General features: G+C 49.7%; 11 protein-coding genes across 11 annotated transcripts; 7 read left to right on the top strand and 4 right to left on the bottom strand.

Moving 5' to 3' along the window:
- Positions 1 to 152: 152 nt before the first annotated feature.
- MAA_08534 (putative domain, di-copper centre) lies at positions 153 to 1,360 on the bottom strand (the record flags this gene model as incomplete). Its single annotated transcript, XM_007826532.2, has 4 exons — positions 153 to 274; positions 348 to 996; positions 1,067 to 1,229; positions 1,281 to 1,360. 4 exons carry the CDS (start codon positions 1,358 to 1,360, stop codon positions 153 to 155), a joined length of 1,014 nt encoding a protein of 337 aa, XP_007824723.2.
- A 688-nt stretch (positions 1,361 to 2,048) lies between these two features.
- Positions 2,049 to 2,840, top strand: MAA_11025 (uncharacterized protein; the record flags this gene model as incomplete). Its single annotated transcript, XM_011412970.1, has 4 exons — positions 2,049 to 2,232; positions 2,294 to 2,418; positions 2,482 to 2,680; positions 2,740 to 2,840. The coding sequence occupies 4 exons, from the start codon at positions 2,049 to 2,051 to the stop codon at positions 2,838 to 2,840; spliced, it is 609 nt and encodes a 202-aa protein (XP_011411272.1).
- A 1,254-nt stretch (positions 2,841 to 4,094) lies between these two features.
- Positions 4,095 to 5,721, top strand: MAA_08533 (Indoleamine 2,3-dioxygenase; the record flags this gene model as incomplete). Its single annotated transcript, XM_007826531.2, has 4 exons — positions 4,095 to 4,582; positions 4,667 to 4,922; positions 5,000 to 5,452; positions 5,512 to 5,721. 4 exons carry the CDS (start codon positions 4,095 to 4,097, stop codon positions 5,719 to 5,721), a joined length of 1,407 nt encoding a protein of 468 aa, XP_007824722.2.
- A 1,491-nt stretch (positions 5,722 to 7,212) lies between these two features.
- Positions 7,213 to 9,307, top strand: MAA_08532 (Major facilitator superfamily domain, general substrate transporter; the record flags this gene model as incomplete). The annotated part of the gene is made up of 5 exons (XM_007826530.1): positions 7,213 to 7,781; positions 7,841 to 8,216; positions 8,284 to 8,558; positions 8,616 to 8,725; positions 8,787 to 9,307. 5 exons carry the CDS (start codon positions 7,213 to 7,215, stop codon positions 9,305 to 9,307), a joined length of 1,851 nt encoding a protein of 616 aa, XP_007824721.1.
- A 1,792-nt stretch (positions 9,308 to 11,099) lies between these two features.
- Positions 11,100 to 11,531, top strand: MAA_08531 (uncharacterized protein; the record flags this gene model as incomplete). Its single annotated transcript, XM_007826529.1, has 1 exon — positions 11,100 to 11,531. One exon carries the CDS (start codon positions 11,100 to 11,102, stop codon positions 11,529 to 11,531), a length of 432 nt encoding a protein of 143 aa, XP_007824720.1.
- Positions 11,532 to 12,736: 1,205 nt separating this feature from the next.
- On the top strand, positions 12,737 to 13,300 carry MAA_08530 (uncharacterized protein; the record flags this gene model as incomplete). Its single annotated transcript, XM_007826528.1, has 1 exon — positions 12,737 to 13,300. One exon carries the CDS (start codon positions 12,737 to 12,739, stop codon positions 13,298 to 13,300), a length of 564 nt encoding a protein of 187 aa, XP_007824719.1.
- Positions 13,301 to 14,145: 845 nt separating this feature from the next.
- Positions 14,146 to 16,121, bottom strand: MAA_08529 (flavin-containing monooxygenase; the record flags this gene model as incomplete). Its single annotated transcript, XM_007826527.1, has 2 exons — positions 14,146 to 15,392; positions 15,464 to 16,121. The coding sequence occupies 2 exons, from the start codon at positions 16,119 to 16,121 to the stop codon at positions 14,146 to 14,148; spliced, it is 1,905 nt and encodes a 634-aa protein (XP_007824718.1).
- A 1,090-nt stretch (positions 16,122 to 17,211) lies between these two features.
- On the bottom strand, positions 17,212 to 17,616 carry MAA_08528 (uncharacterized protein; the record flags this gene model as incomplete). Its single annotated transcript, XM_007826526.2, has 1 exon — positions 17,212 to 17,616. The coding sequence occupies one exon, from the start codon at positions 17,614 to 17,616 to the stop codon at positions 17,212 to 17,214; it is 405 nt and encodes a 134-aa protein (XP_007824717.2).
- Positions 17,617 to 18,453: 837 nt separating this feature from the next.
- On the top strand, positions 18,454 to 18,840 carry MAA_08527 (CAMK kinase; the record flags this gene model as incomplete). Its single annotated transcript, XM_007826525.1, has 1 exon — positions 18,454 to 18,840. The coding sequence occupies one exon, from the start codon at positions 18,454 to 18,456 to the stop codon at positions 18,838 to 18,840; it is 387 nt and encodes a 128-aa protein (XP_007824716.1).
- A 2,335-nt stretch (positions 18,841 to 21,175) lies between these two features.
- Positions 21,176 to 21,980, top strand: MAA_08526 (Glutathione S-transferase/chloride channel; the record flags this gene model as incomplete). The annotated part of the gene is made up of 4 exons (XM_007826524.1): positions 21,176 to 21,212; positions 21,263 to 21,552; positions 21,612 to 21,763; positions 21,818 to 21,980. 4 exons carry the CDS (start codon positions 21,176 to 21,178, stop codon positions 21,978 to 21,980), a joined length of 642 nt encoding a protein of 213 aa, XP_007824715.1.
- Positions 21,981 to 22,358: 378 nt separating this feature from the next.
- On the bottom strand, positions 22,359 to 22,682 carry MAA_08525 (NAD(P)-binding domain protein; the record flags this gene model as incomplete). The annotated part of the gene is made up of 1 exon (XM_007826523.1): positions 22,359 to 22,682. One exon carries the CDS (start codon positions 22,680 to 22,682, stop codon positions 22,359 to 22,361), a length of 324 nt encoding a protein of 107 aa, XP_007824714.1.
- Between the last annotated feature and the right edge of the window lie 2,101 nt (positions 22,683 to 24,783).

Here is a 24,783-nt window from a genome sequence, read left to right as displayed (position 1 = left end):
CCAGCAGATAGATTGCCCTTTAGCTATCTATATATATATTCATCTGTGTATACATGTAGATATTCGCAACGATCTATACAGAGTTCAACGCAATGCCAATTCTAAATTCCTAAAACACCACAGCTTCAAGGCAGCAGCCTACTCCCGGGCCCTTATAGATACTGGTAACAAAAGGGCCCATCAATAGTCGAGACGAGGTCACCCAGTCGCTGCTTTGGTGCCAGAATGCCAAAATCCATCATGGTGTCGAGGGTGGCGTTGGCGCTCGGCGGGGCTGACGATGCGGTTAGCCACCAAGGATCAATTAGGATAAGCGTCGTTGTCGAGGCTGGGAGGAGGCTACTCACTATTTTTCGCCGTAACAGTCCTTGCTGTCTGCTGGGTGCGGTTCTGGAAATCCTGGCTCTGCCACAAGGTCCACACGCGATCAATCATGCCGTGGTGGAGGAAGAATGCCGGGTCGCTCGGGCTCGCGTACTGGTCAATCATCATACCGCCAACGCCGAAGTGGCCGGCGGCATGCACACCGTCCAGCCCTTCGAGCTTGACATCAAACGATTCGATGTTGGTGGATGCGCCGATGAGGTCGACCACGTCTGTGGGCTTGGCGTTTTTGCTCCACTCTGGCGAGATGTCGCGGACCAGGCAGCGCGGGTTGTAGTCGAGCCCGTTGTTCTTGCCGGCGGGCAGCAGCGCTACGGGGCCGAGGTGGATGGTCAGGTTGGCAAAGGGGCCGGACTCGATGCAGCCGCCGCCGGTGCCCGGGTTGATCAGGCGGGTGGAGCCCAGCGCGGTGTCGTTGACGGGGCCGTGGGGGATGGCCTTGCCGTTGCTGCCCATCGAGTATGGCGAGCCGTCGAAGACGGTCGACTTGCGCCAATCTTGCCACGTCTGCGTCCAGTCCCAGTAAGGCTGCGCCCCCTTGTAGCCGCCCTCGTCGCGCAGAGCAAGTTCATAGAGGTGGGTGAAGTAGCGGTGCCACGCGAGGAACAGGCCCTGCACACGCCGGCTGATTAGCTTGGAGTATCAATATCGCACTGGACTGGACTCTGGCTGGGCATCATACGCTGTGATGGATTGCAGTGGCGAACTGCATGTGGGTTGCGGTGAAGTCGTCGTAGAGGCTGCGCGCTCCGGGCACCTGGTCGGGCGCGCTCCGAGATGGCAGCTCCATGAGCTTCTTCACGGCGCCGATGTATCCGAGTCTTTCTTCCCGGCTGAGCGCGCCCCTTGATCTAGGTCAGCTTGTCTCCGGCGCAGAGTTGTATCAAATGGTTCACTTGCCATTCTTTACGGTAGAGAATCTTGTCTGGGGTGCAGCCAGATTGGCGATGGCGAAGCACTCCATCCGTGTAATCATTGTATTCTCCCTGCCAAAAGGCAATCTGGCGCGTTGCTCTGCTCTGCAGGTAGTCGGGGCTATCATAGCTGCCATATGGTGCAGCCCAGGCAACAGCAAGGCTGCAAAGGACGACGGAGAGCGTGGTGGTGGGCTTCATCTCGGAGGGACAGAGCTACGAAAGGCTGCCATGAGGTATGGAATCTGGAGAGTTGTGTAAAGAGGTAATCATGTCTAGATATGCTTGCGAGGCGGGCGGTGGAGTGTCTAAATCTGGCCGTGAACCGGTGGACAGCAGGGAAGACGAAAGGCAGTCTTCAGGATCCGACGTGAGGCATTGCCATCGGGAGAGATGGTGTTGGACTAATAATAGGGACCAGGAAGCCTGTTTGCCAGCGCCTACCAGACATGTAAGAAGCCACTGGCTGAAGCCACTCGTCGGTAATGCGCAACCACCAAAGCCCTCCATGTTCCAAAGAAAGCTGGTGGCGTCTTGGTGGCTCCATGTCTGACCGTTGCCTGCGCCCCTTGTGAGCGGTAGCGAGGCGTCCGGACCAGAGTTCATATGTATTATTACTTGGGACAATTCCCAGACCGACAAGATCAAACCATTGACGCTCGAAAACCATCACAACCATCATAGTAGTGACCTTTTCTTTCTACTCACATCGCATCTTTCATTGCATTCTCTCATCAACCTCGTCGCACAATGAAGGCCGTCACCATTCTTTCCAGCATTTGCCTGGCCGTCCGAGGTATGGCGACCAACATGCCTTGTTCAACATACTCGCGCACACCCTGCATCTGCCCCGAGGGCACCCAGTATTCACAGTCCGCCTCGTGGGCTGTCGTCGGCACCAGTGCGGAGCATGTCCAAGAGCTCATGAACGACTGTAAGTTTTCCCGTATCAAACAGCGCGCAATGAGATGAAACTGACTTACACCATTGACTAGATTATGAATGCGGATGGCGTGGATCTGTTCCCTACGCGACCGTGGGGCCCAACAACTCCCCTGGCGAGTCTGTTCGTGTGTCAACGTTCAAGACTCTGCAGGGCATCTTTAACTTCTCTGAAATTGTACGACAGATCGCCAAGTGCCCATTTTCCATGATCAATTGCTGACCTGGTGCTGGAATACAGCTCACGGACCAACGCATTCAGACAGACGGCTCCTTTATCCAGAAGTTTGAATACAAGTCCACGATCCCGGGCTCTAACCAGAATGGCACCGAGACACCGTGGGGCGGATACTGGGTCACAATTACCGGTGACCACATCTTCGAGAACGAGACGTTGATTAGATGGAGCACCTACCTCTGCTCGAGAGGCTATGTCAATGGTATGTACACGTTTCCCGCATCGACACCCCAAACCGAGGCTGATTCATGTCTTGGTTAGACTTTAATAAACTCCACGAGAACGCATTCAACAACATCATCAGCAAGCTGAAAGGAGAGGGCAAGGTCGACGGCACAAACGTCGCTGCGTTTTCCATATGATGATCTGGCTTCTTCCGTGTAGTTGGCTACTAGTACGGCAATTGGGTAGGTGGCTATCATCTGTGATTGCATAGATTTCTTTTTCCCATAATACAGAGATTTCTTAAAATTATTCACTTCTTTTTGCATCTCCAATTCGGATGATGGAATGCCTGTGTAAATCTTATAGGCAATCTCGTCAACAAGAGATGGCAGTTTAGTCAAGGCGTCAATCGGGCTACTTAACCTAACGAGACTCTGCTCCTCATGGTGGTCATAACACACGGCTTCTCGTGATTATCACAGCTATTATGACAAGTCGAACAGAGATCCATGGCTGATCTACGCATACAAGATTAAACATGATTTGACTTGCCGATTAGTCGCAGCCCGGCATTTGTTAGCCCAACGCGCTGTCCATCGGTCAGGTATGGCTCAGAGACGCCACCATCCGAGTGACATCTTGAGAGAGCCACATGGCTTACAACACTGAATAGCATCAGCTTACGCCACAAAGCCACCCAGCCCTATAGGCACTGCCCCTGTAGCCGAGACACTTGTTTCTACATATGTAAGCTTGAAGCTCAGTGTGCCTTGGCTAATGACACTTAAATAAACTTCCCGAGTCCATAGTCAGGGTAGGTAGCCCGATCCGTACTGTGCCCAAGACACATGCAAGTGCTAAGCTTGATGTAAGCCGTATCCAAAATAACTTGAGCGTTACTACCCGGGTCTATTTCGAGTATGGGGCTGCCTTATCTGTAGTGGCGAACGCTTTGCCAGGGATAACTAACTGAACCACCCGAATCTTGGGGCGTGCTTCTATGACGGTCATGTCGTGTATGGTTGTAATCTCCGTGAGACAACACAAGCAGTCCAGCTCCTGCACCGTCATCAATCTATCTGCTCAGCCTCGTTTCTTACAGACAAACATTGAGGCAGATGGCAAAGCCACAAGGCAGGCTGTGAGTAGACATGATGGGGTATCACCATCGAGGCAGGTGGAAACGCCGCAAATGTAAGCCGCCAGCAGGCATGGAAAGGCAGTGGCATCCATATGTATATGAAGAGCATCAAGTCCGCAGCTAGATTGCATATCCATTCTGATCTAAACAGCTTCTTCCTCAAAGAGACATAGCATTCCCACGCCCTGTTCCCTCATCTTCCCTTTGCCTTCCCTTTGTCGTCCCTTTATCTTCCTTTTACTTATACCCTTTTCCTTTCAGAATAGACGAGTTGCCCAAAAAAGTGGACAAAGAGACTTATTAGCCATTGATGTGTTCTATAAGCGCCATTTTACAGATCGCCCTTGCGGTAGTTGTACTGGTCCTCTACCGAAGTCTGCGTCATGCGGCCAGTAAGGAGGCAGAAACGACCGCCACCCAGGGCCTAAAAGAGCTCGCACAGCATCATGAAACCGCCGCAGCTCTACTGCAGCTCGTCGACACAGATGGTGCTGGGAGCTGGCCCCCAAGAACGACTCATGGCAGCGATTGGCCAGCTGCCCTCCAGCCCTATCACGAGATCTACCTGGAACTTCTCCCCCTGCTCTCGTCGGCCGATCCCTCGCTTGACGATGCCGTCAGCAGCGAGAAGCGCAGCCGGTACCGCGAACTCATGAGAAAGCTGTTGGTGGCCCGTGTCAACCTTGCCGAAGTCGAGGGGATCCTTGCGCAGGCGGCAGCAGGTAATTGGGGTGTCTGTTCCCGCCGGGCATACAACGGATTTTACTCCTGCATTGGCGTGAGCCGCCATGCTTATAGGTAGGGATTACACCCTGTCAAAGCAGACATGGACCCCTGCTACTTGACGGACACGGCTGACTTGTGATCGCATTCTTCGTACAGATGGGCCGCTATCCCGATTGTCAAAGTCGCCCAGGACGAGAAAATCGTCGACTTTCCTGCCGAGCTTGATATACCCTGGGGTTACCTCCAGAAACACTTCGGCCTAGCAGCCGACAGTGGCAATAACACCTCCAACGTGCTCCTCAACTACAACGAAAATGGCCAAAGGGCGTACAAGATCAACCATGAGATTTCCGATCTGGTTACCTCCACCGAAGAGGCTTTCTTTCGACTCTTTTTGGATGTCGAAGTACTGGTATGCAAGCTCCCATCCCTTTTAGGACGAGTGTTGTGTTGTCTGTAGAGTTTTAGAAGCTAACAGGGAATCATCAGGGCGCTCCCATCTATACAGAGATGATCCGTGCCAATATCGCCTACGACCAGAACGATAAAGAAGCATGCCTGAACTATATGAACAATATCGGCGATCAACTGCGCAATCTCCTCAGAGTCTGGTATCAGAGCATGACCCAGGTCCGAGTGAACAAGTCCGTCTGGCTCCGTTATTGCCAAGGCTTCCAAGGCTGGGGATGTGGCCGGATGGTAGACGGCGAAATGGTTATTTATGATGGGGTTTCCGGAAGCCACACCACCTTCTTCATGGCGTTGGATGCCTTTCTGGGCATGGATCAATATCTCAGCCAGGAAAACGCCTCGAGGTGTATTCCTCACAACCAGCGCGCGCTGTGCGCCAGCCTGAGGAAACACTCCTTCATCAGCAGGCTGCAGGCCGAGGGCGATAAAGATATTGTGGAGGCATCGCAAAAGATCGTAAACCACCTCAAGGTACGGCGTAATCTCCAACAATTCCCCAAGCAGCTGTTTGGCCTGACTTTTAATTACAGGTATGGCGGTCGGCTCACAAAACAAGAGTTATGCCGTATCTCGCACAGCAAGCTCCGGAGAGGACCATGATGACGGCCGGAAAGTCTTTCATAGAGCCTGGTTCCGACACGGCACACCTCAAAATTCTGGAGGATATACTCATGGGCAGGCTGAAGAAGACCATGGCTCTGAGCAGCAGGCTTCTTGGAATTCATGGCGACAAGAACTGAGAAAGCGTGGCAACCGCCAAGTGATGAGCTTCTGGAAACCAACATGCCAACACCAGCAGTCATCTATTCGGCATATGTGCTGTTGTTCTACCTACTTGGGGTGTTGGGCTTTCGGATCTGAGAGCATCATGGAGGGTTAGCGTTAATAGACTTTTGAAATTCCTTGTATTTTTTTTTTGTATTGATTGGTATACCATTAAGCTATCAAATGCTTTGATATCTAGGTAGTCCACCTAGCCATTAGTCTGGAGCCCTGCTACCCTTCCACCCCAACCCTAACCCTCTTGTAATATGCTCTCTATAGAAGTGATCCTAACATCATTTTTATCACTTTTATTATAGTCCCAAGATCTTAACACATAGTGGAAAGGCTCTTATTATATCGATCAATAATACGACAGAGCAGGAGATAGAGCCCCAGGGACTTTATTGCTTTATGCTAATTAGTATGGCATTTTACTCAACGCTATGTATAGAGACCTCTAGCCCTTGTCACAATATTATTGTAACAGGTATATAACTAGCTATGACATTTTATTCTAAAGCTTGTGGAAAATTCCTTCTCAACTTGCTCAGCAACATGCTATATTATTGGCTTATTGGGCCGCTGCTGCATTTCAACTGACTTGATGTTTGCCACCAGTCCAAGTTGCCAGCCTTGGAATTTGACTTGACCGTCCCAATGGTGTAACCAAGGCACCATCGTGAACCTTTCGAACTGCTTCCCGACACCGAGAACCCCATAGGAATCTATGTGGCTCAATCGGCAGGCCGTCTTGCTAGCGGTCAAGATGACTATTTCCTCAATCATGTGTTGTTTAAAAATAGAAGGACCAAAGCGCCTCGTCGCTGCGGGCGGGCTGGGTTTCCGCGTGGCCAGCTCGAGGATCTTCAAGCCTACTGGACGTGGCAGAATGATGTTGTCTTGATCAGCGCTTGATAAACGTGGGAGGGGAGTGGTGATATCATCAGCTTATGGCCACTCCCGCACCCATCGGAAGTCCAGTCTGACAACATTGAAGCCACCACATTGACCCGTAGGCATGCGCTCTGGCAAGGCAGCACCAGTGACGGAATATGCAGCTGACCAATGACTTGTTAGGCAGCGCCCAGAGCCGGCAGGTCGAACCCCAGAGCCTGCCCAACTCGGCTCGTATGATGCAACCAAGCCAAGAATAGTCCAAGAGTCCACCATCCTCGTTTTAGTTACATACCTAGGTATGTAGGGTACTGCCTCTAAAAATACAGTCAATGTGCGTGGTATCATTGATCCTACCAGCACGGCCACCTTGATCGTTTCTGGTGGCTGATGCGCAGCACCACAGTCGGTGTAAGTATATGTAGCAGCGGAGGCAGAAAGCCTTCTGAAGCTCAGCTTGTAGCTGTTTCAATGACTATGCGCATCTTTCTGCCCAGAATACCTGGATGGAAAGCACACCTCCTAGATTCCATGGTTACCGCCGAATCTAGTCCCGTGAACATACACATCCCATGGAGTTATTGAAGCCTCTCCCACGGCTACCTGCAAGGACGCATAGTCGTCTGGGTCGTTCAAATTCGCGCTACAGCACACGGAGCCGATACTACCCTACGGCCGACTTGCTCGACTGCTATATTGAGATTGAGGACACTGAACCTTTCGCCGAGCCATCAACTCACGCCCGGCCACCACGGTCCAATGCCGCTAGGAGCATTCCCGGACGCTTTAATACACGGAGGGACATGATTCAGAGGCCGAGCGTGCAGACAAGCATACTTCAAAGGCCAATCACACGGAAAGCCGTACCGCAAAGGTCGAACACGCAGAGGAGCAGATGGACGTGGATCGAACCTCTAGACAACATCCTGAAAGAACCTGATATTTGGGACAATCCTTTCGAGGGAATATGCCCAGAAAGTGCCAGTTCAGATTCCTTTGTAACAGATCAGACGCTCTTACCGGGGCGCGACCCGACCTTTGAAGTTACATGGGCCGAGGATGGCTCTGACATGCCCCGGAAGTGGCCGGCCTGGTATCGCGCCATCAGCCTGGCATTCATCTCGTTTGCGACGCTCGTAGTGTGAGTTGACCACCAGCCATGCTCTTTCTCTTAGACAAGGCTGACTTTCCCTGGATTAGAATCATGGCGTCAACCGCATACGCCATTGGCATTCCGGGCATGGCAAAAGATTTCGGCATAGAGAACAGAACCGCCCTCACGCTTGGCGTCTCAACCTATCTATTCGGACTTTCTCTAGGGCCGCTCGTTCTAGCTCCGATGAGTGAGATGCATGGACGGCGCCCGGTCTACATCGCGTCATTATTCTCATTTGCGATCCTTCTCATCCCTTCAGCGGTGGCGCCGAACCTGGCCACTATCCTCATCACGAGGTTCATGGCCGCGTTCACGGGATCGGTCGTAATGTCTAGCGCCCCCGGGACACTGAACGAACTCGCCGACGAGGACACGAAAACGGTGTATTTTTCAGTGTGGATTCTTGGGGCTGTCAACGGGGTGAGCCCCCTTACCAGAAACAAGTATCTTCTGTACAGGTGACTGATCCTTGGGGAGTATTATGTAGCCGGTCGTGGGCCCAGTCTTTGCTGGAATCATCTTTCAATATGCTGGCTGGCGGTGGATTCATTGGTTTCTCGTCATCCTCGCCTTCACCTCCTGTGCCGTTGTGGCAACAATCCCGGAAACACATGGCGCCGTCATTTTACGCCGGCGATGCGAAGCCCTGAAAAAGATTGATGACAGATACTGGTGTGCCCACAGCCAGACTATGGTATTCTCAGAGCGTCTCAAAACGAGCTTGAGCAGGCCACTTGCTATGGCCTTTACAGAGCCCATCTGGTACGTATAGCAAAGCTTGTGACAATTCGCAGACCATCATGGAGTTGACCTTTCTAGTCTTTTCTGGGACTTCTTCGTTGCCATTATATACGCCATTCTCTACCTCTGCATAGTTGGGTATCCCATTGTCTTTTCTCAGATTCGCGGCTGGCCTCCAGCTGTAGCCAGTCAGTTCTCACATGATAAGCGTTCTTCATTGATTCGGCCTCCAACTAAGAGAATCGATAGATCTCCCCCTGATTTCCTTTGGATTCGGGGCCGTCATTGCCATCTTGGCGGATCCGCGGCTTCGGCGCCTGATGAGGGCCATCAGCTCCCCGGAGGCGAAGGCCAGCCCGGATGCCACGCTGCCCATCATTATCGCAGCAAGCATACTGCTCCCGATCGGACAGCTGCTCTTCGCTGTCTCGGCGCCGCCGCCCAACTCGGCCGTCGTCCCCATCCTCGCTGGTGTGCCGTTGGGTATTGGCAACATGTTGGTCTTTCTCTACGTCACCAACTATCTGGCTGTATCATATGGCAAACACGCAGCAAACGCACTGGCCGGCCATGCATCCATGCGATACTTTTTCGCTGGCGCATTGCCACTGCTGGCGCCGGTTGCGTATAATCGGTTGGGACCACTGATCATTGGACTGGTGTTGATGGGCATTTTATCCACTCTTGTCATCATTCCGGTGATATTCTTAAAATGGGGTGATAAGTTGAAAGCACGGAGTAAATTAATAGGTCCGACTATGATGGGTTGATTTTTCATGCATATTCCTCGACTCAGACGCCGACTTCAAAATGCTATCCGTGGAGGACATGGTTTCTTGGTCACAAGATGCATTGGATACCTAGTATATATAATAGGGAGTTGGACACTGCTTGCGTTTTGTGGCGGATTTTAGTTATGAAGACATTGAGCGCTACCACTTCTGACCCAGACCTGCTCTTGACTTTCGTGCTCCAAGCGCTGCCTAATGCGGGTTGGACAGCGGTTGAATTCGGTGATAGCATGTTCGGATCTTTAATGCTGTGACAGGGACTCGATGGAGGGCTTGGGGTCAATAGCTCAATTTATCCAATAAAAGTCTTTGGTATTAAAGGTCCTTGGTTTCCCTCAAGGCTTCGTTGACCAAAGCCGCTTTAAATACAAGAAGCCGGTGAGGGACTTTGCCCTAAGTCCCGTGATCGTAGCCCTTATATAACAGACCATTTCCGTGTAACGCGATGGTGAACTTCCGACATGCGCTTTAATTCTCCAAGCCGTAATCTTGATCATATTATTGAAGCACAGATTCATGGAGACATTCGACTAGCTCGCGATGTCGACACCTTAGTCGTAGATGGTGGCTTCAAGAGCACCGCGATAGCCGCTGCCTGGAGAACATATGCTGTAAATACCAGTTTCCGGTGCAATATTATCTAGACTTTAAGTTGAATGCCAAGTCTGTACCATTGGACTTCAGACGACCGAGAATGCCATCTCTAAGCGTGTTAGTAACGGCAGTGTGGACACACCGGCAATAGCGCTGGCTGATCAACATCTTGCATGCATGGGTAGATGGAGGCACATATTTTGAGGGTTTACAAGAGCTTAAGCCACTATGGCATGTACTGGTGCGATGGGGAAAATACAACCATCTGTTTACTATGCCTTTTACAGGCATAGTGGGCAAATCACAGGGTCAATAAAACCTCATGCCATCTGGATATGACTCTGAAGAGATATTAGCATATAAAATCATTATTTTTGCAACTTCAAGTGCGAGGGATGACCTATGTTTCTAGGACAAAACAACCAAATTATAGAAAAGTGTAAAGTGGATTAAAATGTCAATACACCGGAGATCTGTTATACTCCCAATGATGCGGAACGGCATTAACATTGTCTGCAGCATTACGTCGAACACGTGGTATGTTGGATATTAAGGTCAGTTACTAAAAACAGTTAATCGAACGCAACAGTGTTTATGTGTATTGACAAGCCCTGTCCGCTTTGCCTACCCATAGGTCGACACTTTGTTGGCATCAGGGCCTTGACTGCGACACATTGTCAAGCATCACGAGGACCAGCGTCGCGGAGAACACTCGCTAAACATGGACAGGATACACGTGCAATGCTTGTTTCTTTCACCGCGTCATGACTTCCTTGTTCCATTTCATTGTCCCTTTGTATGCGCCGTGGTCCCCTTTTGTTGACCTGCTAAATCGCCTTTGTTGCCATCCATCGTGTTCATCTATTGTTTAAACTACTTACACCACGAGTTCAGATATGAAGGCACATGCCGCGTCAGTAATCAAGCAGAATATGCATGACGCATTACTCTGAAACAAGGTTCTTTGATCGGACACCTGTTCAGATACCTGTTCAACTCGTAACACGCTCATGTATCGGCCACGCAAAGACGCAGTCACGGGCATCCGACAAACATAAAAGTCTGCCATTCACCTCTCATTGTGATTTGAAATTTTCTCCTTAACATTTCCACACTACGAAACAACCAAGCTTTTCTACAACAACACCCACTCCTTGACTTCATCTCCACACCCACAATGACCTCCAACGCAGCCTCGGCCGCAGAACAGTCCTCAGGCCAGGCCGAAAAGGAAATCGACGTTTTTTGTGTGAGGCACACTGCAAATTACTTCGCTTTGGAAATTGGGACCGCCATTTGGGGGCCGAAATACAACGACAAGTTCGATGTCGTTGAATACTTTGAGCCTTGCGACAATCACGCGACGCAGCTAGAAGCACGCTACAAAATGTTCAGTCTCGTGGCCTGCAAGCAGGAAGACTGGTTCAAAAAGATAGTCGATATCAAGAAGACTTTACGGAAATCGGGCTACCACCACACCAACATCGGTATCATCTCGGACGTTTGGGACGGACTCGTGAACGGAAATTTTTTATCTGACCAACAACGTCAGCAAGGGCTGAAAGGGCTTAGGGAAGCGGGATTTCCAACAGAATACCTCAAGTCCTAGGCTCAGGGATGGAAATTCCACTTGGACACTTTTTGCGCCAGGTGTTTTGGTCCCCAGGTTTACATAACTTATGCGGAGGACATGACATGGACTTGTCGGCGGGAATTACGCGGACTTGAGACGAGCTTCGTTGGAAACTGGGCAAGGAATAAAACATGGTTCAAAAGGATTTTCGTGCACCTGAGCAACTACGTCGCGAGCTGGCTAGCCGGCTGGCTTGTTGGCTTTGGAACGTTGTCCCTTTTTAAACATGTTCTAGGAGGATACACAAGATTGCTGCCAAATATACTTTCTTTACACTTAATTTTCTCCATTTGGAATGATGCACTGGTCGAGTCTTGAATTATCCGTGCGTAGTACATGTAGGGTATGGAAGCCTGCCTGCTTCGGCTCCCATGCGTCTAGGGAAAAGTGTAGGATTGACACGCCTCTCTGACTGTTAAGAAGCCTGCAGTGAGTACGGCCGCGCTTGCTTAGTGAGGCTGAGGAAAACACGCGCTGTACGTTATCGGCATTATTTGTGTATCCCATTTGTTCGCAGCGCGGTGACGTCTTTGTTTGTTGGGGCTTTGTCTTTTTCCATGCAGTGTTACGTGTGACCCAAGCCATCCGGCCGCATGTGTCACATTTTATCACATGCTCATGGTCTTTGTTTGTGTTGGTCCTCGCCATTTGTTGTTCTGTAAATGTCAAGCACGAGTTCAGACGTTTGGGACAAAGGCCAAGGCTCACTAAGCAAGCAGCTGCAGCACTCGAGACTGTGATTGTTTCAGCGGGTGTGAACCGTGCGTGGGAGCATCGAGCATCACAAAGGGCAATGAATCCGAGAAGCAGATGTACGGTTGGACTCGCCGCTCGTTGACTGAACAGTTGGGAAGCTGATGTGCACGCATCTTCATCGCCAACGCAGCTCAGCGACTTCGAGAGAAGGGCGACGGCCAGATCAGACCGGCCGCTACAACCAAGGAATATAAAATGGCCGTTATTTCCACCCATTTTCTGTACGGCCGCCAGAGACATCTTGCCAGCACGTGAATGCTCAGAATCACCAAGCACCGACGTTCTCCTACGACAATAAACGGCTCTTTCCCTCGTCTCCCTACCCGCTTGAAGACGAAACAAACGAAGCGAAACGAAGGGGAACAACAGAAAGCACAACGGACAGATACCTAGCAACGCTCTCTCCATCTCGCACGCTTTCCAAAATGAGCTCCGACACAGACTCTTCGTGTCAAAAGGGCGCACTTCTCGGCTCGCTCTTGACGATACTCGGCATTCACCTGCTATCGCTGCCTCTATTTGCTCGATTCCTCAACAGTCGGCGCAATACCCGTCGAAAAATTAACGTCGACTTGGTGACGAACGACCACAACATTTGGATGACAACCATCGGGAAAGAGGGCACGAAGTCATATGCCACCTACACGCCCGACTTTGACGGAGCCAAGGTTGTATGTTCGGAAAACAATTCTGTAGAGATCGTCGAGAACTACCCGAATCCACCAGACGGCAATCGCCACCACTTGGGCACCATTGATGCAGACCAGAGGGACATGGACCGTTTGAGAGACGCGATTCTCCAAAGCAGCCTCGTCATCTGCCCCCTCCCCGGAGACGCTGTCGTCCACGTTTGGAACATTCTTTACCGGCAAGGGTATTTGGATGAGGAAAAATTCAGAGCGGGAGAAGCAACGTTGACAGACTGCGTTGGGGAAATGCTTGTCCGGAGTGGGTGCACAGAACTGCCCTTCAAAGCCTCTCGGGAGTAAAGATCAATATGTGTGCTTTACGACAAGAAAGTATCAGAAATGCGACTGGGGGTATGAAGACCTTGGTTTGGATAGATGGGGAATCAGGCGAGGAATAGAATGCACCTTTGGCTTTTGTCCAACTAGGCAAAGCTATCCTCGAGCCTTGACAGGAGAACACTAGTTATGGAAGGGTTATCCACAAATACATTCTTCTTCCATTCATCATATTTTTGTCGTTTAATCTGTCATGTTCGCAAGTGTCCATGGTACTACACTCAATCGTAGGTGCATTATTAGCAAGCAAGGCGTCGCAACGCACAGGAAAAGAGACATAAAGACAAAGTATTGACGACTCATCATCTGGGACTTGAGTAGACTGAGCCGCAGATATGACGGATGGTTCGCTGCGTAGGCATCACTATCAATCTCGGATACTCAATATCCGGAAACCGAGAATCCGCCATGAAGAGAGAGGAGAAGATGCATGCCTTGGCACAGGTGTATTCATTGACCATGCCACGACCACTTGGCGAATGTGCCGAGGGGGCTATCTCTAATAAGAACGGAATCAATGAAGGGCAACATGAGAGTAAGCTCCGAGTCAATGAATCTACGTAGAAGAAATTTCACAATGCGCTTGTCAGGCAGCGCAACGTTGGTAATTTGGTCAAAGTGTCAGAAGAATAATAAGGAGATGAAGTCTTATATAGCTACCAGGACAGCCAATCATCGACTACAAGGCGTTTAACAGCTTGTATGGTTGTAGAGATTATCAAAGCATATATTGAAACCAGCACTACGAAGAATATGCACCATGGCTACATAGGGAATAGCCCAGAACATGCCTTTCCATTTCCTACATGCTAGTTCTCGTCATAGCTATAAAGGTTCTCCTCCATCCCCTTGATCTGGAGAGCCAGGAGCCGAGAGTAATAACGGCAGAGACCTAGATTGCCGCCATGAAACCAGAGTCCGGGATGGCCACTGCGCTGCCACATGGTGCGCCATTCGCCTTCCTCAATGAACCCCCAGACCTCTTCCACCTTGTCGGCAACGCCATCACCAAAGATTTGTCTCGTGTGAGACTTCATGCTCTGATAGCCCGTCGCGAGAACAATCTCGTCAGCCTTGAGCTCCGACTGGTCGCTGAAGCGAAGGCCATCTGGAAGTATCTCGGCAACCTCCAGACCCTGCTTGACTTTAATCTTGCCATCTATAATCAGTTTCGACGCCCCGACATCAATGTAATATCCTCCGCCTCTTTGGAAATACTTGAAGAACAGACCCGCCTCGTCAGGTCCGTTGTCGACCTTGAAGCCAGCCTTGGCCAGCCCTTGAAGCATGTCCTTGTCATGGTTACGTTGAATTTCTGCAATCTTGACCTGGATTGCCTTTAGCACGCTGTTGGGCATGCTTTGAATAATCAAGTCGGCATCCTCGACAGGGGGACCACCCTCTGAATAAAGCCCCTTTAGGGCAATGTCGGTGACGGCATACGACGAGACAACATGTGTGCTAGATCTCTGCACAACCGTGACGTCGTAGCCTTTTTCGGCAAAATCCTGGGCAATGTCGAGGGCGGAGTTGCAGCTGCCCACCACCACGGCAGTCTTGCCCCGTCTACCTTGTCGAGCCCCCGAGAATTCGGAAGAATGGCAAATCAAATCCCCCTTGAACGCGTCTGCCCCTTTGATATCTGGTTGGTTCTTCTCGCCAGAGTGGCCCGTGGCTTGGATAATGTGACGCGGGTGAAAGGTGCGTCGCTCAACGGAGCCATCGGTCGTTGTGCGCTCGACGCAGACAGTCCAGCATTTCTTGGTCTCATCCCACGATGTTTCCATGACTCTCGTCTTCATCCATACGTTGAGTTCCATGATGTTGGCGTAGGCTTCGAACCACTGAGCTATCTTGTCCTTTGGCGCGAAGATGGGCCACTGCGGAGGAAAGTTCAAGTAAGGCATATGATCATACCACACTGGGTCATGTAGGACTAAATGATGATAGCGCCGTCTCCAATTGTCCCCTACCCGATCATTGCGGTCGACAATCAGAGCATTGACGCCCTGCGCTTTGAGCCTGGCTGCTGCCGTCAAGCCAGCTTGGCCGGCGCCTGGTGTCTGGTCAGCAAACGCCGCAGTTGGTGCCTGGAACAGAGTTATGTGCTGCCTTTGAGCCACTTACCAATAATTAACACGGCGGGCTCACTCCCGTCGTCGTAGGCGACAGCCGAGGCTCGGTTGTCTGCCCAGTTTCGCCTCCCAGGCTGTTCGCCGTGATTGACACCTCGCGGGCGGCGCGAAAAGGTGTTTTCAGAGTGACCTTTCAATGACCGCAGACTGGTGTAAATGGTGAATATCTTCCATTTACCGCCTTCTTGGGCCAAGCGAATAAACCCCTCTCCGGCGCCCAACACTGTTTCAATGGACAGGAATGCGGTGATGCCAGAGACTTTGCCCTCGCCATCGAGCGGGGACACCGAGGGTTGACGAACCGGACCTTGCTTGTCAATTGTGATGTGCTTGATTCGGAATCCGTCTTTCGACTGTGCACATTCTCTAAGAAACTCTCCGATTTGAGCAGGGCCTTGGACGGTTCTAAAGTTCCACGACAAGATTAAATGGTCGCGCCAGTATCCCTGTTTCGCAAAGAGATTTTGCGTAGCCTGAAAAGTTGCATCGCCAAAGCTATCATTGAGGAGACGAATGATGTTCTCAGCTTCCGCCAAAGGATCGACGTCCCCAACGGCTTCGGGCGCTGGAAACTGAGTCGGGGGAATATTCGACGTGCCAGGCAGAGAATGCACCGTGGGCGCCCTTCCGACGACTACTGCTGTAGCCATTTTTGAAATTGATTAATGTTCCTCTTGGTGTCGCACAAATGGTTTTCGGGGCTCAGAAGGTCGTGAAGAATTTGTCGTGGATGAGGAGGGGGCATCAATATGTATGCAAAGACTGCTCTGGACCGTCCGACACTGAATGCATGCGACTCCTTTGGGCATCTCTGCTGCTACCTTGTCAGCCACGGGGATCCAAATGCGGGGTCTGGCAAGTCGTGCGTGCATCACCAGATATATGTCTCGACACACCAAGTTTTGCGAATCAGTGACGCCGCCACTGAGCCACAGACGGACAAGTAACGGCACCACGTAGGCACACCAGACTGCACATGTGGCATTCGACCAATGATTCAATCGGAGACTTTCCCGACCTTGGGCCGCACAGTGTCGATATCTGTCGGCGGCAACTGAAATATGTCAATACCTAGGTAGGTATGGCCGGTACCCAAAACACCAACTACCTGCATCTTTGCGCCCGCACCAATGCCCCCCAACGCCTCGTGAGAGACATGTCGATCTGGTCTGTCGTAAAAAGTGGCGGGGGGCCGGCATAGTTGAAAAAGAAAGGATTGAATACTGAGGGGGAAAATTGTGTCGACCGGCAAGATGCACGTCGCCAGGAACAAACGACTCGCATTGACCAGGCCTTGCGGGCAGCCATGTCGTCCTCGGGCATGGCAAAGTGCCGTCTTGGTCTGATAGCCATGGCGGACAGACTCTGACAGAGTATGCGGGTGAATGGCATCGTCTCGCCATGCACAAAGTAAAAATACAGCGACGAAATCCGAAGATGCATCTACGCGCAGTTTACTCTGTCAATCGTAAAGCTGGTGCTGCTCCTACCATTTTAGTAATCAAATTACATAAGCCGATAGCTGCAATAGTCATTAATACACTTGGAAACTACTGGTACTTATATTATTATATAAATACTAGTTGATTTATGTACCTTTTGATTTGAGATTTTTAATCGATTTATATCCTTGCTCGCCACCTGAGCGGCACCTTGACGCACTGGAAGGGATCGACGTATACAAATTCAATCAACGGTGCCGCCAGTAGTGCAATCCTATATAGTATTTGATCAATTGTATTAGGGACAACTCGAGCCGCTAGCACAGGGAGTTCTTTTTCCAACGGTTTGACGAGCAAGTTGGTCAAATTCTATGTCGAGCGGTACCGTAAGCGTCCGATTATCGATACCCTTGATGATCCGCTCTGTCTCCTCGTGGACCTGATCGCTAAACTGCTTGTTTGGAAGCGAGGCCGTATGTTCTCTTCTCAGCAGCCACTGTCGTCTCTTGTCTCGCCGTTGTGCCTCACTAGGGCCGGTAGGGGATTGGGATCGCGTGGAGTTGTGGGATTGTTGAGACGTGTACGACGGAGGACGATTGTCAAAGCGAGCCATAGTGTGATGGAGTAGATCTGGTCTGTCGGCGAGTTTTCCTAGCTCATCTATGAGTTTCGGTAAGCCACTGCCTTTAATACTATCCGCCATGGCGAAACCATCAGCTCCGCTGCTATGAAAATGAAAACGAGAGTCTAGGTGATAACCATCAATGCCAGCCTTCGAGAAAAAGCAGTATGCCGGCCGACCCTTAGGCGCCGTAGTGGCGGCACCGGCACCAATTATCTAGCTTATGCTTTCAATGTTGCGGGGCGCTTCGAAACGGTCGGGGACACAAACTCATTGGCTCTCCATCACTCATTACTACTTGTTGGCTTGGTACAGGTCATGTACTAAGCATGACACGCAGAAGAGTTGCTGCCTAGTAGCACGGACCGTGCCACTAGGTATTTATATGTATGAGAGCTGTCAGCCAGAATTTAATAGAAGCAAGTTCAATCGCAACACTACTAATACCACAGCCCCTCTACATCCTGTGAAATGGATTAGGCACAACGTCAGTTAGGCGGCGTGTAAATAGGCAGAAGATCGCTCTGGGTGATTGATCGACAGCCATGACCTAAATACACCGCTTCCTTCTTGCCAACCGGGGCATGGACATTTACCTGGCATTTCTTAGCTATGTCAGGTCCACGCCCACGTTCTTATCCATATTCTCTTGCCTTGTTTTCTCTTAGGCCTCTGAACGAGCGAGCTGAAAATGTCGTCGTTCATCCGTGCAACAGCCATCTCACCTCGATCCTGAGCGATGGATCTGTTGGTTGAGACATTGGCTTCTAAATCCGGTCGAAGTTATACGGAACACTTGCGACGTTGGGGCGTGGTGCGGATGCCGATATCTTTATTGCGGGCAGCAGTATTGCGAAGCTCTAATGCTCGTTTGAGATCCAATCCTCTTGTGAGTTCGTTTCGAACAGAATTGTGATCATGCTCTATGACAGATCCCACGGCCAAACGACACAAGTCTATGGTGATAATGCTATTCCATTCGAGCACGGACGTTCTCGCAAAATCCTGGTGCAGGAAAAACTGAACACTGTGGTCGGTATAGGCGGTGTGGGAAAAGACCTCGTCGTATTCGAGCTGGAGTGGCAGCCAAATGCAGCTGAGACGATGGAGAGGACGAAAAGTTCGTCGGAAAATTTGCCAGGCGGCTACGCTGAGAACCCTCGCCTAGCCCGGACCGTGGATGATTCAGAAACCGTCTTGCCGTCCCGTAGGGAGACGCGAACGCACACGCCAGGCCACTTGCAACCGAAGATAGGAGACGCAAACGCACACGCTAGGCCACTTGTAACCGAAGATAAGACATAAGAAGCTAGGTGAGCTTGGATCCGGACAATTCGGAACCGTATACAAGGCCATTAATGTGGATACGGGCAAGCTTGTTGCCGTTAAGGTTTTGCAACCGCCAGAGCAAGTATTAAAACTAGAGGGGGGGAGGAAATCGTGAAACGAGAGGTCAAGATCCTTTCACAGATAAGCCATGTATGTGTGCTCTTATTCCTGGTTTCCTTCTAGCCTATAAGACTAATGGAGTGCTTAGCCCCATATCGTTGACTATATTGCGTCGGAATGCTTGGATGGACGGAAGGTGCAGATAGTTATGGGCTACATGAAAGGAAGTTTAGATTCATTGGTCCAGGAGGGGTCATTCGAGTCGATCACCGGCCTCGCGCAGTCTGTTTTGAACCAGATGCTTCAGGCGCTCGACTGCTTGGCAGCAAACGATATCATCCACCGAGATGTCAAGCCGGATAATATCCTCTGGACGGGGCGGCACGGGCATTTTATCTTCTAGATGGGCGGAAGGTGCAGATAGTTATGGGCTACATGAAAGGAAGTTTAGATTCATTGGTCCAGGAGGGTTTATTCGAGTCGATCACTGGCCTCGCGTAGTCTGTTTTAAACCAGATGCTTCAGGCGCTTGACTGCTTGGCAGTAAACCATATTATCCACCGAGATGTTAAGCCGGATATTATCCTTTGGACGGGGCGGCACGGGCATTTTATCTTCTAACTCGGAGATTTCGGCTCTGTAATTGCACGGTAGAAGCGGTGACTTTTGCCGGCACTCCGATCTTCATGGCGCCTGAGTTCTTCCAGGGGCTGGGCCAGACCCACACAGCGGACGTGTGGTCTCTTTTTATGACAATACTGTGGACGCTAGATTTAAATGGCTTCCGCAAGAACTCTGAGAAGTACTCTTCCATATAAGATATACACAGGGATATCTTAAATGCTTCCTTAAATGTGGATATTATTTAAGAAGTGGCGAGAGTGGATCCAAATGAACGCGCTTCCGCTGCACAGATGCTTGTTAAGTGCTTTAACGCAAAGGGGCTGACCACACTACTAGAGAGGATCCCAGAACTTCCTTCAGCAAACATTGAATTCAAAACTGCAACAAAGTTACCACCAGTTACGACACCTCGAATTACCTATCAAGATGCTTCAAGGCGCCCAAGGAACCTTAATCCCAATCGGAATTTATTACTTTTACGGAAATCCCGTCGTCTCCTCCTTAAATAAGAAGCTATGAAAAACAAGATGGTACAAAACAACTATTCAATAGAGTTTTAACTGCCTGGCCAGTTTCCAAGAAGCAAGTTTAACTCTTAATAGTTCTGGTAATAAGGCAGATAGTACACCAGTCTATGCCATGCGAAGAACATGGGCACCTCATTCCCGTAAGGTTTAAATGGAGGATGTCTTACCAGTGGAACTCTGTAAGGTCTAAATAGTGCAGGGCGGAGAAAATCGATGCTTTAGTCGGCAGGGGTGTAATAGTGGCCCAGGCCTCAGCACCTGGCCTCAGCACCTGGAGCGGCGGGAGGAGGGCGTATGTGCTAGGCAAGGAGGAGGATTGTTACGACCCAGTTATAGCCCGCCCGTGGCCCTGTGGCCGGATACCCATATTCAGCAAGGTAGAAAATGCATATGCCTTCTTTCTGCACCAAGGAAGCACAATGTCGTCGTCTTTTTCAATATCCAGAAGGACTCCTCTGTGTTTCTGAAAAGTGAGTTAGGCGTTACGGACTAGCCGGAGCTGCTTATCATAGAGAAATTTGAAACAGCAAGGCTTAGTACCAGGGACAATTGAAGTCACAGGCCACTACGGTGTCATTGCCTCGGGAAACCAGCTAATGATAGACGCTGTAGCCAGGGACAAGCTTTCCGCGGAAGGGGACGTTCTATGCTTTGAGTGTGGGGCATTGGAGTGGTTAATTCATAAGCGCTTATCAATCAATACTCGTCTATTAGAAGTTCTGACGCCACCAACCATCTATATCTACTCTGAGGGGGATGAAGACGGACTCTGCTCCTCACTGTCCCCATGCTTATTAACCAACAGCAGTGAATAATTAGTCAAGAAATTAATAATAACTCATTATCATGCTGTCGAATTGACATTTGTAAGCATTCTGGCACCCGCATTCTGGAGTGGATCATGACTATGACGTGTCATTATGTTTCATCTTACGAGACAGAGATGAGTATGAATAAACCCTGCCTGCCAGTATTGGCATTGAATTAACCTGTACTCACAGTGACAGAAATACACAGGACGACAATCCTAGAATTGACAGATTTTACCAATCAACCATATCTTAGCAATTCGAATTTAACCTCTTCCCTCTTGCAAAAAGATGTCTGGTCTTAAGCCCCTTACTCTTTGGATTCACGGTATGTGCCTCCACAATGCGTTCGGTAATAGATCTAACATAATCATCTAGCCCAAGGCCCTAATCCCAAGAAAGTTCTCATTGTCCTCGAGGAGTTGGGTGTTCCCTACGAATCTATCACGATTCATAAGCCTAAAGATGCTTCCTTCTTGGCTATCAACCCTAACGGTCGCCTTCCCGCCATTCAGGACCCTAACAACAACGACCTCATTCTGTGGGAATCGGGTGCCATAGTCGAGTATGTTGTCGAGACTTATGACAAGGAGAACAAATTGACATTTGCGAGCAATCCCGAGAAATGGTTCCTCAAGCAATTCCTGCATTTTCAAATGTCAGGGCAGGTATGTCCACAAACCTGACAGGCATGAAAACCAGTCGCAGGTTAACAATGTCTACCTAGGGCCCATATTTTGGTCAGGCTTCGTGGTTCCGAGTGTATCATCCCGAGGATGTTCCCAGTGCCAAAAAGCGCTATGCTGATGAGACTGTGAGGGTCATTGACGTCCTTAACACTATACTGGAAGGCAAGAAGTATCTTGTTGGCGAGAAGTTGTAAGTTTTGCTACACTACGTGTGTATAATGGCGGCTGCTGATCATTTTTCTAGTACATATGCCGACCTCGTATTTATCCCTTGGGATGAAGTGGTGAGGGTTTATATCAAAGATATCTGGGAGGGCTATGAGATTGAGCAGAAGTATCCTAACTTCCTAGCCTGGCATAACCGTCTTATGGAGCGCCGCTCGGTGAAGAAGGCGTATGGTGCTTAATATATATTTGCTACAGTTGTCAGATAAGGCTGCCTTTATTAGTTAAACAAGCAGACTTAATGTAATTGTTAGATATTATAAAATTATTAATATTAGTAGTTTAAGAGGCTGGCTAGCTACCCTGATTTTATTAGGTAGCTGGGAAGTTTTTTAAATTGAAGATAAAAGATATAAACCCTTTTAAAAAATAAAGATAATAATAATAATTTATATAGATTTAAGAAGAAAGCTTAGTTAATAATAAGTCTCATAACGTGACAACAGTGCCTGACCCAACGCTTTGAGCCGGCTTCCGCTGGCACTGCTTGTTTTTCTTGCCCCAATGTAAGCTAGGTAGACATTAAAGTGTATTTTAATGCGTGCAAATATCTTTGGAACTCATGTTATGTTTGATCCCAGTATAATTTCAACGACAGTTGGCTTATCATTCCTGGAGGAGTCTATTGGCGTGTACTTGTTCTTGACCGTGTCGAAGGCGGCAGCTATCGAGTCATCATCTTCCACATCTACTTGGATTGCAGTGACACGGCCCTCAGCGCTTGGAAAGCTTGTCACAATCTCGGACACCGCTGCCTTTACCTTGTCGAGAGATCTTCCACCAAGCAGTATCTCGTATTGTGCGATGGAACCACACAGGGCTTTGACAATCTCGAGCCCAAGACCTGTGTTGGCTCCGGTAACAAGAATAATCTTGGTCGCCATTATGTCCTCTGGAAGATGCTTTGGGGTCTTAACCAGCGCATCAATGTGTGAGGATCATGGTGCTCCCCTTGGCATATATACGCCCCGGTGAAAAGCTGGGACTACGGCGCCGCGTACTTGTGTTCCTTTCTCCGCGGTAAAGTCCGTTCAATATTATTGCGGGATTATGGTTACTTGGCTGCCCATTATATCCATGGGTGCTACCTTTGATTTGCTGGTGTTGACTGGAACTGCCAAAAGTGGACATCGAGCCCTCCACCATGACTGATATCCTATGATAACTGGAATCTGTTGACGTCATTTACTTCATACTTACAGGCTCACAATCTGACTAGATGGCTTGAGGCCTAGTACTCCATGTCCAGTTTATTGACGATTGCACCTAGAACCTCGCAATCCATCTTCATCAGCTATCCTATGTCTGGTCATGCGGTATCGATGGACATCCTTGGCCTTGCCATTGACCTTCGTACTAGCAGCTCATTTGGCTGGACTTTCATTTCCTCCGTGGAGCTGTCTTGGCGTAAAATACTCAACATTTGAAGTTTTAGAGTTTATACGGTCCCTAAATTTCTGGTGGCCACTTCTCATCCATCGGCTCAACTCATAGCGGGACATAGGACCGCGCCCCTAAACCCCAAGTGATGCCAAATAGCTCTCCTAAGAAACCAACACTATGACTCTAACTTTCCGCCGATTGTAAGCAAATGGTGGGCGTCTGGGAACTCGCTGACCATGTTTGTTGCGACTTGGTAGCAGGCAATTGCACTGTCCCGGCGACGTGGTATGAAATACTGGACATTCGCATACACACGCATTCGTTGCGCAGGAAATTGACATACAGAAGCAGGAATATGGGCGTCGAAGAATCTACCACATATCCAGCCACTGAGCCCAGGGGCTTATGGCCAGAAATTTCATTAACTCTTGGCCCAGCGTATCTAGAGACTGTTTATCCTCAGGAAGACCTTGAGTACTACCGATCAGCGTGTTTTTCAAGGGGTTTTCGCATAATTTCATAGACTTGTGTTTCGAAATGTGAGAAGAATTTCCGTCTTTTTTGGCTCTGGTCTCGGTGGAAGCGTCGGTGTTGTTGAGCGTGAGGGCATCCAATGTAAAGTGGCAGACGATTTCCAACATGGTAGTGTACAGATCAAAGGCGCCATGAGATCTTCCAAACACTTTGTGAAACTGGGGCGGTAGTTTAAATGGAGCTGTCAATTCTCGGGTAAACTTCGAGGGCGTAACGGAATCGACCTTGACTTCTTACTGCCACGGAGAGGTGCGTCCAGTACTGTAATAAAACTCTTGTGGTTTATCGATGCCCGAAAAAAACAATCTCAGACGCTCCCTGACTAGCTTGGCTCAACCTGTCATGGCCTGTTATAAGTAAGCCTCTAGTCTATTATACTCTCCCAAAATAGCTGATAATTGAGTGCAATGACTTGGTTGTGTCATCCGCCCTTGGAAATTGCTTTTGGAAAGACTTCAGCTTGCTGGAAGTTGTGGAGTTGATTTTTTAGCGCCCCTACTGCCTTATAAGCATTGATCAGCTTTGGGGCACGATGGAGAGTATTAACTTGGTTCACAAGGAACCCTTGCATTGTAACCTGGTGGAGGAACAAGCCCTCCTGGATGACAGTGTCGAAGAAGCAGACTATTTTTGGGCAGCTGAGAATGACCCAAGTGATATTGATATATGAAGTCATTGGACTCTTTGACGAATTCATCCGTGGTGGTGATTTGGCAGAGCGTCATGCTGGCATGCTATCACATTAGCTCGGACACTGTGGCAGATCTTCAAGCAAACGTTCCAGACCAAGCTCAACGGGCCCTTATCCGAAAGCAACAACATGTCAATCGCGCAGCTGTTGGAGACCACCAATTCCGTGGCCTTTGCCCAGCTCAGTCAATGCTTCTTTCAATTTTTTGTACCTTGCAGCGCCCAGGATCATGGAATCACCAAGCTCCCCAAAGGCCAACATTACGAAGCAGCCACCGTCGGCAACAGTTACAAACGGGCAGACACCCGACTCGGCTGGTCGAAATCCTTTCGCAACATGGCGCGCAAATTGAAGATCCGAGGCGACACACAAAGCGA

Source organism: Metarhizium robertsii (assembly GCF_000187425.2).
Source record: "Metarhizium robertsii ARSEF 23 chromosome Unknown MAA_Scf_3, whole genome shotgun sequence".
NCBI lineage: Eukaryota > Fungi > Ascomycota > Sordariomycetes > Hypocreales > Clavicipitaceae > Metarhizium > Metarhizium robertsii.
This window is presented reverse-complemented; position numbering and strand designations above follow the sequence as displayed.